The sequence below is a fragment of the Gouania willdenowi genome (genome assembly GCF_900634775.1).
Source record: "Gouania willdenowi chromosome 24 unlocalized genomic scaffold, fGouWil2.1 scaffold_320_arrow_ctg1, whole genome shotgun sequence".
Lineage (NCBI taxonomy): Eukaryota > Metazoa > Chordata > Actinopteri > Blenniiformes > Gobiesocidae > Gouania > Gouania willdenowi.
This window is the reverse complement of record NW_021144848.1, coordinates 4,366,042-4,382,123: the sequence shown is the minus strand read 5'-3', so window position 1 is coordinate 4,382,123 and position 16,082 is coordinate 4,366,042. Positions and strand designations below refer to the sequence as shown.

The window sequence follows — 16,082 nt, the reverse complement described above, 5'->3', positions numbered from 1 at the left end:
ATGAAGTGTTCAGGGTTCATTTTTAATTTTTCACATAAAAAAAACAATAAAAAAACAAACAAGTTCACGCTGTGGTTGGGGGCGTGGCCTGGCAGGAGGCGGGGCTTAGGGCATCATACAGACGATGGACGGCGATGTCAATCATTTCACGTAGCGTCTCATCCTCAGAGCACGACACAGCCTGGGGTCAAAGGTCACACACAGAGGGTCAGAGGTCACAGGTTTAGAGGTCACACACAGAGGGTCAAAGGTCACACACAGAGGGTCAGAGGTCACAGGTTTAGAGGTCACACACAGAGGTCACAGACTGACCCGTGTCTCCAGGTCCACTGTGGCTAAAACTCCGTCCACGGTGACGCTGATGCTCTTGTCGTCCCTGAAGCCAACACAGTCGTCTCCAAACATGTCACTGAAACACAAAGTACTGACACTAGTCATGTGACCACTGAGGCCCCGCCCACAGGCTCAGAACCAGCGTTAAACCAGAGCATTCAGGTTTTTCACAGTAATGGAGGCTCATGAAGTGATCAGTGATTATTATTATTAACATATATAAACTAATTAATGTGTGCATTACAGCATGTTAGTGATTATCTCTAAACTAGTAGATTAAAGGATAAATAGCAGATAACGTAAGGATGTGTTTACGTTACTGGATAAAGTAACAGCATTAACATTATTATATTATATTAATGCCATGATGTGGAATTAGACAAAATAAGTTTGAAATATAAAGATTTATTTTGCTGTAGTAAATTAAATGAATGAAATAAATATGACTTTAGGACATATGATTGTACAGTAATGAGTATGAGCTAGGATGATAAATGTAACCTTAAAAACAATGAAGATGCTATGAATTTATGCTGCATATTTCTAAACAGCTTTAACATAAAGGTCATTTATGGATTATGATGATGGCAGAAAGAAAGAGAAGTTAGAGATTTAAAACAATAGTTATTGACGCCAAATTACTGAAAATTACAGTGATGTCAATTGTTATGAAAAGATCACCTTCAAGTTTACAAATTCAGTCTGACATGAATCATGTGACAGTGAAGGATTTTAGTCTGTTTAACATTTTAGTCAAAGTACAAACAGTTTAAACCAATCAGATTAAACATAATGTATCACATCATAACTGACCAATCAGATTAAACATAATGTATCACATCATAACTAACCAATCAGATTAAACATAATGTATCACATCATAGTCGACCAATCAGATTAAACATAATGTATCACATCATAGTCGACCAATCAGATTAAACATAATGTATCACATCATAGTCGACCAATCAGATTAAACATAATGTATCACATCATAACTGACCAATCAGATTAAACATAATGTATCACATCATAGTCGACCAATCAGATTAAACATAATGTACGGCACCATAAACATTAAATAAAGGTTATTTTCCAGTTATAGAGTTCATAAATGTATCTATACTTAAAGACCAAGAATTTAATTTATTTTAAATTGAAGTCATTGGTGTTATTTTATTTTGAAAATAAATGTACAATTCAACAAACCTTTTATTTTCTACAGATTCCTTTGTGGAAAATAAGTGAATTTCTATGTGTAGTGTGTGTAGCTGGTGTGTGTGTGTAACGCGTGTAGAATGTGTAACGCATGTAGAATGTGTAAAGCGTGTGTGTAACGCGTGTAGAATGTGTAACGCATGTAGAATGTGTAAAGCGTGTGTGTAGCGCGCGTGTATAGCTGGTGTGTAACGAGTGTAGAATGTGTAAAGCGTGTGTGTAGCGCGCGTGTATAGCTGGTGTGTAACGAGTGTAGAATGTGTAAAGCGTGTGTGTAGCGCGCGTGTATAGCTGGTGTGTAACGAGTGTAGAATGTGTAAAGCGTGTGTGTAGCGCGCGTGTATAGCTGGTGTGTAACGAGTGTAGAATGTGTAAAGCGTGTGTGTAGCGCGCGTGTATAGCTGGTGTGTAACGAGTGTAGAATGTGTAAAGCGTGTGTGTAGCGCGCGTGTATAGCTGGTGTGTAACGCGTGTAGAATGTGTAAAGCGTGTGTGTAGCGCGCGTGTATAGCTGGTGTGTAACGCGTGTAGAATGTGTAAAGCGTGTGTGTAGCGCGCGTGTATAGCTGGTGTGTAACGAGTGTAGAATGTGTAAAGCGTGTGTGTAGCGCGCGTGTATAGCTGGTGTGTAACGAGTGTAGAATGTGTAAAGCGTGTGTGTAGCGCGCGTGTATAGCTGGTGTGTAACGCGTGTAGAATGTGTAAAGCGTGTGTGTAGCGCGCGTGTATAGCTGGTGTGTAACGAGTGTAGAATGTGTAAAGCGTGTGTGTAGCGCGCGTGTATAGCTGGTGTGTAACGCATGTAGAATGTGTAGAGCGTGTGTGTAGCTGGTGTGTGTAGACTCACTGCAGCATCAGTCCCAGGCGTTGAGGGAAAACCTCAGTGAGAGGTGGCTCCTGTCGCCCTGCCAGCACTGACAGACAGACACAGACACAGGTCATGAAGGTCCTTGAACACCTCACTTCTGCTGCTGTAGCTGTGATGCGTTCACTGACCTTTCTGAGCTGCAGGGTTGGACTGGACCTCCAGCACCACGGTGGCCACGGCGTCAGCAAACATGTCGTTCAGAGGGCTGGACACCCACTGCAACAGGAAGTCAGGGTCAGCCAGAGGTCAAAGGTCACACAGGGCAAAGGTCACACAAATCACCTGACCTCCAGCAGAACCATGCCAGCCTCGTGAACCAACGTGATGTTCCTGAACACACGGACCGAGATCTTCTCTGTGGACTCCATTTGTTCCACCTCCCCTTTAGGTACATAACATGAATCAAAACCTATTATTAATCCATACCTATTATTAATCAATATCTACTATTAATTCATACCCATTATTAATCAATACCTACTATTAATCAATACCTACTATTAATTAATATCTATTATTAGTCAATACCTACTATTAATTAATATCTATTATTAATTAATACCTATTATTAATTAATATCTATTATTAATCAATACCTACTATTAATCAATACCTACTATTAATCAATATCTACTATTTATTAATACCTATTATTAATCAATATCTACTATGAATTAATACCTATTATTAATCAATACCTATTATTAATTAATACTTGTCATGCTTTAATGAATGACAGCTACATTTTCACTACTTTAAAAACTTGAAGTTGTTTTTTACTCTTTCCTCCATTCTTCTTCTTCTTCACTGCCCAGAGTTGGTGACACCACACTGTCCCTATCAGTCAGTGTCAGGTACTGCAGCAGGAAGTGGCCGTGGGCTGGATTTGATCATTTATTTACAAGATCAAACAATGACTCAGCATTATTAAGTCCATGTCGACACATTTTAGTAGTTGATAGAATGGATTATGTTCACTACGCACTGTAGCATTTCATATTGTGAGCTCAATATTGTGTTTTATATTGTATCGTAGTTCACTATCTTGTTACACCCCACAACACAATGTAACACAACACAGTTACACACCTGTGAGGCTCCTGAGCTGACTGACCAGCACAGAGATTGGTCCAGTAAAGGGGAGGAGCTGAGTCTGGGTCACAGTACTGGTACTGAGCTCAGTGTAGTCTGAGGACACACACACACACACAGTCAGTCACGCAGTAACAGACGCGCAGTAACAGACGCACAGTAACAGACGCACAGTAACAGACACTAACCAGACAGGTCTGAGGGGGTGAGGATGTGGTAGTTAAAGTTCCTCTTCACCAGGATCCCAGACACACGCTGACCCTGAGAGCACTTCCTGTCTGCTAGGGCACCCATCACCTGCAGCAGAGCATGCTGGGAGTTAGAGTTCCTGTGGTGGGGTGGGGCTGGGGGTGTGTCCTACCTTAGCCAGCTTCTCTCCTCTGAAGGTGAGAGTAACAGCCTCAGTGTTCCTGGGGTTATGGACCTCTATGTGGACCTGGTCATTGTCCTCATACTCTCTGATCAGAGCTGCCTTCAGACGGGCCATCTCATTCTGCTCCCCATGGACCAGCACCTGCAGGGGGAGGAGTCTGTTAGTCTGTGTGTGTGTGTGTGTGTGTGTGTCTGTGTGTGTTACCACATGAGGAGGTTTCAGAGCTCTGATGAACTCGCTGGTCTGTTGATAGTCAGTGTGAGCAGAGAATGAGATGTAGTCCACTGACATCTTCAAAGGAAGCTTCTGACCAGACATAGTACTGATCTCCTCTGGTTCTGTCATGATGTGCTGCACACACACAGTAAATACCTATTATCTCATTGTACTGTGTATGTACTGCATTATCTCAATTATCTCTGTATATCAGTGTATGACCACCTTAAATTACCTAAGTAGAGTTAGTTAGCATTAGCAGTGTGAGTACCTTAGCCAGCGTGCCCTCCACAGAGAGTTAGCGTTGGTTAGCATTAGCGTTAGCAGTGTGAGTACCTTAGCCAGCGTGCCCTCCACAGAGAGTTAGCGTTGGTTAGCATTAGCAGTGTGAGTACCTTAGCCAGCGTGCCCTCCACAGAGAGTTAGCGTTGGTTAGCATTAGCATTAGCAGTGTGAGTACCTTAGCCAGCGTGCCCTCCACAGAGAGTTAGCGTTGGTTAGCATTAGCGTTAGCAGTGTGAGTACCTTAGCCAGCGTGCCCTCCACAGAGAGTTAGCGTTGGTTAGCATTAGCATTAGCAGTGTGAGTACCTTAGCCAGCGTGCCCTCCACAGAGAGTTAGCGTTGGTTAGCATTAGCGTTAGCAGTGTGAGTACCTTAGCCAGCGTGCCCTCCACAGAGAGTTAGCGTTGGTTAGCATTAGCATTAGCAGTGTGAGTACCTTAGCCAGCGTGCCCTCCACAGAGAGTTAGCGTTGGTTAGCATTAGCATTAGCAGTGTGAGTACCTTAGCCAGCGTGCCCTCCACAGAGAGTTAGCGTTGGTTAGCATTAGCGTTAGCAGTGTGAGTACCTTAGCCAGCGTGCCCTCCACAGAGAGTTAGCGTTGGTTAGCATTAGCATTAGCAGTGTGAGTACCTTAGCCAGCGTGCCCTCCACAGAGAGTTAGCATTGGTTAGCATTAGCGTTAGCAGTGTGAGTACCTTAGCCAGCGTGCCCTCCACAGAGAGTTAGCGTTGGTTAGCATTAGCATTAGCAGTGTGAGTACCTTAGCCAGCGTGCCCTCCACACAATATCCAGCGATGATAACTCCGTTGCGGCGGTCCGTACACCAGCTCTCAAACAGTTCTCTGGACAGGCCGCTTTGCATCATTCCTGGAGACGCCATCACCACGCTGGGCCCGATGTCATCAAAGTGATCCATGCTCTGAAACAGGAGGGGTCAGAGGGGGACGTGGCCTTCAGGAGGAGGAGGAGGATCTTACCTTCAGGTTACTGATGTGCTTGAAGACAAAGGGGTTGTTGACGTTGATGGCCTTCTTGATCTTATCATTCATAGCATTGATGTACGTCTGATACACTGCCATGCACTTCCTGGCCAGAGAGGAAGCGTAGTAGATGGGAATGTCATGGAGCTCTGGGTGGTTCTGCCAGTACTCATCTGACAAACATAAATATAATTATAAACATTATTATAAAGTCAAACACACACATTAATATAAACTCACACAGAGGAGAGTGTGTGAGTCTGTGTTGGTACTGACCCAGGATGAGCAGCAGTTCCTGAGCTCGTCCCAAAGCAAACACGGGGATCAAACATCGACCTTCTCTGTTAACGATGTCATGGACCGTGTTACAGAACCGAGCCTCACGCTCCTCCCTCTTCTCATGGATGTGTGTTCCATACGTAGACTCCTGTTAGCACACAGTTAGCGCCGGTCACTGACGCTAACGGTTAGCGCCGGTCACTGATGCTAACGGTTATCGCTGGTTACTGATGCTAAGGGTTAGCGCTGGGGTGTGTGACTCACTGTGATGAGAATGTCTGGTTTCACACTGGGAATCTCTGCAGCCATCAGATGTCTGTCCTCCTGACGGGAGAAATCGCCTGTGTACAACAACTACACACACACACACACACACACACACACACACACACACATTCCATAAAACTAAACAAAGATTAATAATGGCAACCTAACAATGTAGCACTAATGCATTAAATGGTTAGACTGCATTAGATATGGACCAGGAACTAAATGTAACATTATGTAAATGTAATGTTAGGTTAACTAGTTAAATTAACTAGTAAACCTAACTACAGTAGTTAACCTAACTAGTTAACCTAACCGCTTAACTAGTTAGCCTAACTACCTGATTGAACAGCTTAACCAAACTGTCTAACTAGTTAACCTAACTAGTTAACCTAACTCCTAACAAGTTAGCCAAACTACCTAACCTAACTAGTTAACCTAACTGCCTAACTAATTAACCTGGCTACCTAACCTAACTAGTTAACTTAACTATGGTAGTTAACCTAACTGCCTAACTAATTTACCTGACTAGTTAACCTAACTACGGTAGTTAACCTAACTAGTTAACCTAACTGCCTAACCTGACTACCTAAGCTAACTGCCTTACTAATTAACCTGACTACCTAACTAGTTAACCTAACTAGTTAACATAACTGCCTAACCTAACTAGTTAACCTGACTACCTAACTAGTTAACCGAACTATGGTAGTTAACCTAACTACCTAACTAATTAACCTGACTACCTAACCTAACTAGTTAACTTAACTATGGTAGTTAACCTAACTGCCTAACTAGTTAACCTGACTACCTAACTAGTGAACCTGACTAGTTAACCTAACTATGGTAGTTAACCCAACTGCCTAACCTGACTGCTTAACTAGTTAACCTGACTACATAACCTAACTAGTTAACCTAACTGCCTAACCTAACGAGTTAACCTGACTACCTAACTAGTTAACCTAACTACATAACCTAACTAGTTAACCTAACTGCCTAACCTAGCTAGTTAACCTAAACTGCCTTGCTAATTAACCTGACTACCTAACTAGTTAACTTAACTATGGTAGTTAACCTATTAACCTAACTAGTTAACCTATTAACCTAACTAGTTAACCTAACTGCCTAACTAATTAACCTGACAACACAACCTAACTAGTAAACCTAACTGTTTAACTAATTAACCTAACTACCTAACCTAACTGCCTAACTACCTAACCTAACTAGTTAACCTAACTGCCGAACCTATTAACCTAACCTAACTAGTTAACCTAACTACCTAACTAATTAACCTGACTACATAAACTAACTATTAAACCTAACTACCTAATCTAACTAGTTACCCTAACTGCCTAACTATTTAACCTAACTGCCTAACTAATTAACCTGACTACCGAACCCAACTAGTTAACCTAACTGCCTAACTAATTAACCTGACTACACAACCTAACTAGTTAACCCGACTACCTATCCTAACTAGTTAACCTGACTACATAACCTAACTAACTGCCTAACCTAACGAGTTAACCTGACTACCTAACCTAACTAGTTAACCTAACTGCCTAACTAATTGACCTGACTACATAACCTAAGTAGTTAACCTAACTGCGTAACTAGTTAACCTGACTACACAACCTAACTAGTTAACCTGACTACCTATCCTAACTAGTTAACCTAACTGCCTAACCTAACTAGTTAACCTGACTACATAACCTAACTAGCTAACCTGACTACATAACCTAACTAGTTAACCTGACTACATAACCTAACTAGTTAACCTGACTACATAACCTAACTAGTTAACCTAACTGCCTAACCTAACTAGTTAACCTGACTACATAACCTAACTAGTTAACCTGACTACATAACCTAACTAGTTAACTAACTGCCTAACCTAACTAGTTAACCTGACTACATAACCTAACTAGTTAACCTGACTACATAACCTAACTAGTTAACCTAACTGCCTAACCTAACTAGTTAACCTGACTACATAACCTAACTAGTTAACCTGACTACATAACCTAACTAGTTAACCTAACTGCCTAACCTAACTAGTTAACCTGACTACATAACCTAACTAGTTAACCTGACTACATAACCTAACTAGTTAACCTAACTGCCTATCCTAACTAGTTAACCTGACTGCCTAACCTAACTAGTTAACCTGACTACATAACCTAACTAGTTAACCTGACTACATAACCTAACTAGTTAACCTAACTGCCTAACCTAACTAGTTACCCTGACTACATAACCTAACTAGTTAACCTAACTGCCTAACCTAACTAGTTACCCTGACTACATAACCTAACTAGTTAACTTAACTGCCTAACTAATTAACCTGACTACCTAACCTAACTAGTTAACCTAACCTAACCTAACCTAACTAGTAGGGGTGTAACGATACACAAAAATCCCAGTTAGATACATACCTCAGTTTTGAGGTCACGGTTTGGTTCATTCTCGGTACAGTTGTTGTTCATTCAAAACTTTAGTAAAACAACAATGTATTTAACATTATACAGAATATAAAAATAAAGTTTAAATAAAATACTATACTGTCTGTAAAGTGCTGCCTGATGGTAATAATATTCTTAAACAAAAAATACTGGTCTTTCTCCGTTGCAGTATTTCACCCAGAAGCTGAAGTGTTCCTAACCAGGAGACTTTAGCGACAGGGGAGGGGCCTCCAGCTCTGGTTTCTCGCTAGCGTTAGCCATGACGTGCTGCACATGTAGCTGCAGATGGAAGTAAACGCACTTCCGTTCCGTTCCGGGAACTCACTCGTGCACAACCCTGTACCTGAACCCAACGTCCTGTACCGAAACGGTTCAATACATGTGTTGTTAAACTCTTACTAGTTAACCTAACTAGGTTAACTAGAAGTACAGGCTGAGTGATAGTAACCAGTGTTGTTGTTCTGTGGTACTAATAGAAGGAAATGATGCTGACTCACCTTAACTCCAGCGATCTCGATCATAAACATGGCTGCTCCCAGCACATGGCCAGCGTGGTAACACCAGAACTTGATCCCAGCCACTTCCTTCACCTCATGGAAGTTTATGGTTTCAATCTTCTCCATACTGTCCTCTAGGTCAGTCTCAGTGTAGAGCATCTCATCAGCTGAGATGTTACTGCACACAAGGGTTGGGCTCAATCACAATACCAACATTTTTTCCAATTACAATTATTATTTATCCTCAGAAAGTCAATTACAATTACATTCTCAATTATTCAAATTCAATTACTGAGCCTGAAATAAATAACCTAATAAAAGTTAACCTACCTCTAGCATCCTATTAGCATCTCTAATGCTAAATGAGCTGTAAAATACACTAAAAACAAATATCATATAATTTATTTCCTATCTATTGATTACCTTGTTAGGCTTCATAATCAATTAAAATATAAGTTTTAATATTTTTTTAAATTGTAAAATGTGGAAAAGCTTGATATGAAACATATTTTAATCATTATTAACTATAAACTGTACATAGAACTGTAACAGGGTTTCCCAGTTTAATGTTAAATTTTAATTGACAATTTTTTAGAATTTTCAGGGCAATTACAATTACAAAGTTAATTATCTGAACTAAATTACAATTATGACACCAACAGATTTTTCTAAATTACAATTACACCATAATGGTAATAAATTATCAATTACGCAATAATTATAAATCACACACACACACACACACACCTGACTTTAACGTAGTCTGACAGTAACCAGCGGTAAATGGCCTTGGAGGCGTGAGTCATGAAGGTCCGTCCTTTGAAGCTGGTCTTCTGTAGGAACCAGGGCAGCGCCCCACAGTGGTCCAGGTGAAAACTGCAGGAACAACCAATCAGATGAGACTTTCTTAAAGGGGGTATGCTACAAAGCTAGATTAGCTCTTATCTAACGCTAAGTTCCAGGATTTAATCAGTGTGTGCTGGACTACGAAGCTCGCTAATGTCTTACGGTGTTAAAACACCAAGGTAACTTAGGCTGAACGACTAACCTGGTCTGGACCAGGTTTTGTTCTGGATAAGATCTGAGCGAGTACTAAAGCCCCGCCTCCTGACCAATCAGATCTCTACGTATGCGAGGATGGGTGAAGTCATTAATTCATTCATTAATGAATTCATACGCTATAGTGAGGCTGACATCATCATCAGGAACATACTACAGTAAACAATGTGTTCTCATCCCAGTGTGTGATAAATAGATCTACCTGAATAGAAACGTGTGTGTGCTGTAATAAAGTTTAACTGCAGAGCTCTGTTTGTTTATCATCCAATAGATTAATATCATAAATAATCTCACACTTTTACACATTAACAGTATCAGCAGCTTCCTGTCTGAGTTCTATCATTCCTGTCTTTTCTGTAACAACAGAGTTGTTTTTGGTCTGAATTATGGATATTAATTATTATAATATTAAACTAAGCTGAACACCTAACCTGGTTGGTACCAAGTTATGAAGTAGATCAGAGCTGAGCGAGTATAAAAGCTGTTGCTCTTCACTGTCATCATGGATTTATATTCATTACATTTGTTTAAGATGATAAACAGTTCCTCCTGTAAAGACACTCAGTCTGCCAGGTTCCGCAGTGATTGATCAGACACTGCAAGCTCCGCCCCTTTTATGTGCACGTACCCAGGCTGAAATCACTTGGCTTAAATTAGCTCGTTGTTATCGACCTTTGTAGGACAGCTTCTCTCTGACAGGGAATGTTTGGTTAGTTGAAGCCGCTAACAGAGATTAATATAATCTAGATTCATAACATAGGCCCAAAGAGACAGTTCTACACAACAATAACACTCAGGACTACCAAAGGGGCGGGGCCTGTGTGAGGAAGTGGCTGTGATTGGTGGAGCACTCACTGACTGATGAGGAGCAGGTCGATCTCAGCAGGATCAATAAGATCAATATAGGGGAGAGCATCCATCCCCTCCAGACCTGGATGGATCCCACAGTCCAGCTACACACACACACACAGATAAACACACAAATAAACACACACACACACACAGATAAACACACAAATAAACACACACACACACAGATAAACACACACACACGTGATTGTGTGTGTTACCATGATCTTTCTGCCTTTGAACTCCAGGATGATGCAGGAGCGTCCAACTTCCTGTCCCGCTCCTCTGTGTACACACACACACACACACACACACACGTTATTAACTAATTGAATAATAATATCTAGCAATAATAATAATTTTATTTTAAAGCACTTTTATAAAAACTCAGACCATTTGCAGATAGGTTAAAAAACTAACAACAGATACAAATGTGAGAATGTTTGTCGTCTTTGACATAAACCAACTTTATGTATTAGTAAACATTATAACATACACGTTAATTTTATATATTATATTAGGTTGAAATTATTGATATTAACCATGAGTGTTTCTTTTGTTCAGGTTGATTCACAAACAGTGGACGGAGGATTAAAGTAATAAATCACTTAGTAAAGGTGTTAATAAGCAGGTAAAGCTGTTCAGATGATGGTAAATGTAGTTTAAAGATGATTTAAAGCTCGTTTCACACACTTTAAAGAGTCGGACACTTACAGCGGACGGACCAGCAGCTGGTCGCTCTCTTCGGCGGGAACAGTGACGTCAGCCTTTCTCTTAGCAGCCATGATTAGCTAATGTTAGCTAGCCAGCTAACCTCACCACTTAACTAACTTTACTAATCACACCTTCATACACAGCCAGGATACCGACACGATCTGTGTGCACCGTCTGTAGTGTCCGTAAAGGATCAGCACCGACTGAACTGTGGTTCCTTCTTCTTGGGTTTTATGGCAGTTATCAAACTAAACAGTGTATTACCGCCACCTACTGGTTATTAATGGATCACAGATTAACAGGACCATAACTAGCATAAGGAGTTAAATATTAATAGTAATAATTCTCTGTGGGAGAACCACTTCCTGAAACTTTATAGACTTTTTACCCTCTCTTTATTTGTAATAGTGAATAATCTCTTTACTCTTTTCACTCCTTTAATCCCAGATATAATCCTTGTGTAACTCTGTTCTCTAATCTAATATCTTCTATCACATTCTCTATTTTCATTGATTTATCTCTTTGTTCTTTGGTTTTACAGATTATCAAAAACATTTCTATCATTATTCATCAGTTGTCTAGTCATCCTAAAGGTTTCTAGTCACTACTCTGTTCATTGCTTCTCCTAACTATCCTCTCACTAACTCATATTTATTATTTATTTATTGGTGTTTTTCCTATAGTGACTATTCTGTGTTTGTTCTTCTAGTGAAATGTCTGTATCTCATCCCATGTGCTGATATTTACATTTCCATGTCACTGAGACTTTTCCGTTGACTTTCCACGTGTTAGCTTTCACTTCCCTGTCCTAGAATGTGTCCTTTGTGCTTTGTGTTCACTTTAAAACACTAATAAATAATCAATAAAGTGCTAAACAAACACCACTCTGGTTCCAGCCGTTAGCGCCTCCTCTGGTTCTAGTGTGTTACTGCAGCCTCCACCACATGTTTAATGTTTCCATCTGATGCTTTTTCTATTCAATAATAATAATAATAATAATATTAGACCATGTGCACGTGTCACTGCTTCAATGAGATTAAACATATTTATAGTGTTTTACAACTAAACAGAATTTACAAAGTAAAAATAATTTTACAAACTTCATGAGTGTATTTTAAATTAAGTTTGTGTTTAATGGAAGCACACACACACACACACACACACACACACAAACACAGGCAGTAACCATGGAAACAGGAGTTGTTCAGGTATTTTAATTGAAGTGAAATAATCAATAACCAATAATCAATAAGATCAACTCTCCTTCACACACAAACACCATTTAGACTGGGCACCAGCTAGAGCACTACACCAGGCCTGGTTCTGCTCCATCTCTGGTCTGGGTGAGGGGTTCTGGTTCTGGAGGTCACTCTGTGATGAAATGGACGAAGGTGACAGGAAAGACTCCTCGACGGCCTGGATCTCCTTCAACATGACCAATCTGAGCCCAGAGGACAGGACTAGTTAGACACTAGTTAGTGAAGCGTTAGATTCTAGTTAGAGAGACTAGTTAGATACTCACCCACCACTCACTGTCCTCTTCTCCTTCCACTACGATCAGCTCTCCTTCACTGAAGGTCAACTCGTCTGGATTATCAGCACAGCAGTTATAGATGGCTTTAACACGCTGGGGGCGGGGCTTCTACACGCACGCACACACACACACACACACAGCTCATTGAATAAAAGTTAATTCCTCTTTAATCTGATCTTGTAAACACATAATTCCTAATGTTAATTTAATTCCAAATTAAAGTTAATTCTGAATTAAGTGGCTGGTTTATTCAGTTTTTTTAATTCTTTTTTTTTTTTTTTTTTTTTTTTTTTTTTTTTTAAAGGATTTTTTTGGCTCTAGTGGCCTTTATATGACAGTTGCTTGACAGGAAGGGGGTTAGAGAGAGCAGGGAATGACACGCAGGAAGGGGTCCCAGGCCGGGAATCGAACCTGGACCCGCTGCAGGTGAGGAGCTACAGCCTCGGTACATGGGGCGGGCGCTCAACCCACTGAGCTACACACCGCCCCCAGTTATTTTAATTCTGAATTAGATCATTCCTCTTTCTTGTAAACACTTCACTTGGTTAAAGCAGCTTTAAGTTAATTAGTATCGTTTTGCACATGTGTGACTTGCAGCGATGAAGCGCTGGTGATGACATAATCCAAAATGGCGGCGACCTGGACTCAAGCCTAGATTATTTAATAAGAGCCTTAAAAGACGTGGATATAATGAAAAGACTGGATAGATGGACACACACACATGTAGACTTATTAAACACACACACGTAGACTTATTAAACACACACACGTAGACTTATTAAACACACACATGTAGACTTATTAAACACACACACACGTAGAACTTATTAACACACACACAGGTAGACTTATTGAAACACACACACGTAGACTTATTAAACACACACACGTAGACTTATTAAACACACACACGTAGACTTATTAAACACACACACGTAGACTTATTAAACACACACACGTAGACTTATTAAACACACACATGTAGACTTATTAAACACACACACGTAGACTTATTAAACACACACACGTAGACTTATTAAACACACACATGTAGACTTATTAAACACACACACGTAGACTTATTAAACACACACACGTAGACTTATTAAACACACACACGTAGACTTATTAAACACACACACGTAGACTTATTAAACACACACGTAGACTTATTAAACACACACACGTAGACTTATTAAACACACACGTAGACTTATTAAACACACACACGTAGACTTATTAAACACACACACGTAGACTTATTAAACACACACACGTAGACTTATTAAACACACACACAGACTTATTAAACACACACACACAGACTTATTAAACACACACACAGACTTATTAAACACACACACAGACTTATTAAACACACACAGACTTATTAAACACACACACAGACTTATTAAACACACACCCAGACTTATTAAACACACACACAGACTTATTAAACACACACAGACTTATTAAACACACACAGACTTATTAAACAACACACGTGACTTATTAAACACACACACAGACTTATTAAACACACACAGACTTATTAAACACACACAGACTTATTAAACACACACAGACTTATTAAACACACACAGACTTATTAAACACACACACAGACTTATTAAACACACACACAGACTTATTAAACACACACATGTAGACTTATTAAACACACACACGTAGACTTATTAAACACACACACGTAGACTTATTAAACACACACACGTAGACTTATTAAACACACACAGACTTATTAAACACACACACAGACTTATTAAACACACACACAGACTTATTAAACACACACAGACTTATTAAACACACACACAGACTTATTAAACACACACACAGACTTATTAAACACACACAGACTTATTAAACACACACAGACTTATTAAACACACACATGTAGACTTATTAAACACACACACGTAGACTTATTAAACACACACACGTAGACTTATTAAACACACACACACAGACTTATTAAACACACACACACATATTAAACACACACACGTAGACTTATTAAACACACACACAGACTTATTAAACACACATGTAGACTTATTAAACACACACACGTAGACTTATTAAACACACACATGTAGACTTATTAAACACACACAGTAGACTTATTAAACACACACAGACTTATTAAACACACACAGACTTATTAACACACACACACAGACTTATTAAACACACACACGTAGACTTATTAAACACACACACGTAGACTTATTAAACACACACACGTAGACTTATTAAACACACACACGTAGACTTATTAAACACACACACGTAGACTTATTAAACACACACACGTAGACTTATTAAACACACACATGTAGACTTATTAAACACACACACGTAGACTTATTAAACACACACACGTAGACTTATTAAACACACACACGTAGACTTATTAAACACACACACGTAGACTTATTAAACACACACACAGACTTATTAAACACACACAGACTTATTAAACACACACACAGACTTATTAAACACACACAGACTTATTAAACACACACACAGACTTATTAAACACACACACAGACTTATTAAACACACACACAGACTTATTAAACACACACACAGACTTATTAAACACACACACAGACTTATTAAACACACACACAGACTTATTAAACACACACACAGACTTATTAAACACACACACAGACTTATTAAACACACACAGACTTATTAAACACACACATAGAGTCATTAAACACACACAGACTTATTAAACACACACAGACTTATTAAACACACACTGACTTATTAAACACACACACAGACTTATTAAACACACACAGACTTATTAAACACACACAGACTTATTAAACACACACACAGACTTATTAAACACACACAGACTTATTAAACACACACATAGAGTCATTAAACACACACAGACTTATTAAACACACACAGACTTATTAAACACACACACAGACTTATTAAACACACACACAGACTTATTAAAAACACACACAGACTTATTAAACACACACAGACTTATTAAACACACACAC

At 39.5% G+C, this 16,082-nt stretch overlaps 1 protein-coding gene and 1 long non-coding RNA gene across 3 annotated transcripts; both read right to left on the bottom strand.

The window, feature by feature from the left end:
• Nucleotide 1: 1 nt before the first annotated feature.
• cpsf3 (cleavage and polyadenylation specific factor 3) lies at nucleotides 2–11,717 on the bottom strand. 2 transcript variants are annotated; one of them, XM_028440469.1, is made up of 18 exons: nucleotides 11,490–11,717; nucleotides 10,997–11,060; nucleotides 10,782–10,879; nucleotides 9,615–9,743; nucleotides 8,868–9,045; nucleotides 5,909–5,998; nucleotides 5,642–5,792; nucleotides 5,363–5,538; nucleotides 5,146–5,304; nucleotides 4,089–4,235; nucleotides 3,873–4,025; nucleotides 3,700–3,808; nucleotides 3,509–3,607; nucleotides 2,707–2,801; nucleotides 2,548–2,635; nucleotides 2,399–2,465; nucleotides 313–409; nucleotides 2–181 (listed from the first exon to the last, which is right to left on the bottom strand). In XM_028440469.1, the coding sequence occupies exons 1-18, from the start codon at nucleotides 11,558–11,560 to the stop codon at nucleotides 65–67; spliced, it is 2,088 nt and encodes a 695-aa protein (XP_028296270.1). In that variant the 5' UTR covers nucleotides 11,561–11,717; the 3' UTR covers nucleotides 2–64. The 2 variants fall into 2 exon arrangements, with proteins under 2 accessions (XP_028296270.1, XP_028296269.1); XM_028440468.1 differs by having other exon boundaries at nucleotides 3,873–4,235.
• Nucleotides 11,718–12,687: 970 nt separating this feature from the next.
• LOC114458292 (uncharacterized) lies at nucleotides 12,688–13,137 on the bottom strand. Its single transcript, XR_003673015.1, has 2 exons — nucleotides 13,012–13,137; nucleotides 12,688–12,930 (listed from the first exon to the last, which is right to left on the bottom strand). It is a non-coding gene; the product is annotated as an uncharacterized LOC114458292 (long non-coding RNA).
• Between the last annotated feature and the right edge of the window lie 2,945 nt (nucleotides 13,138–16,082).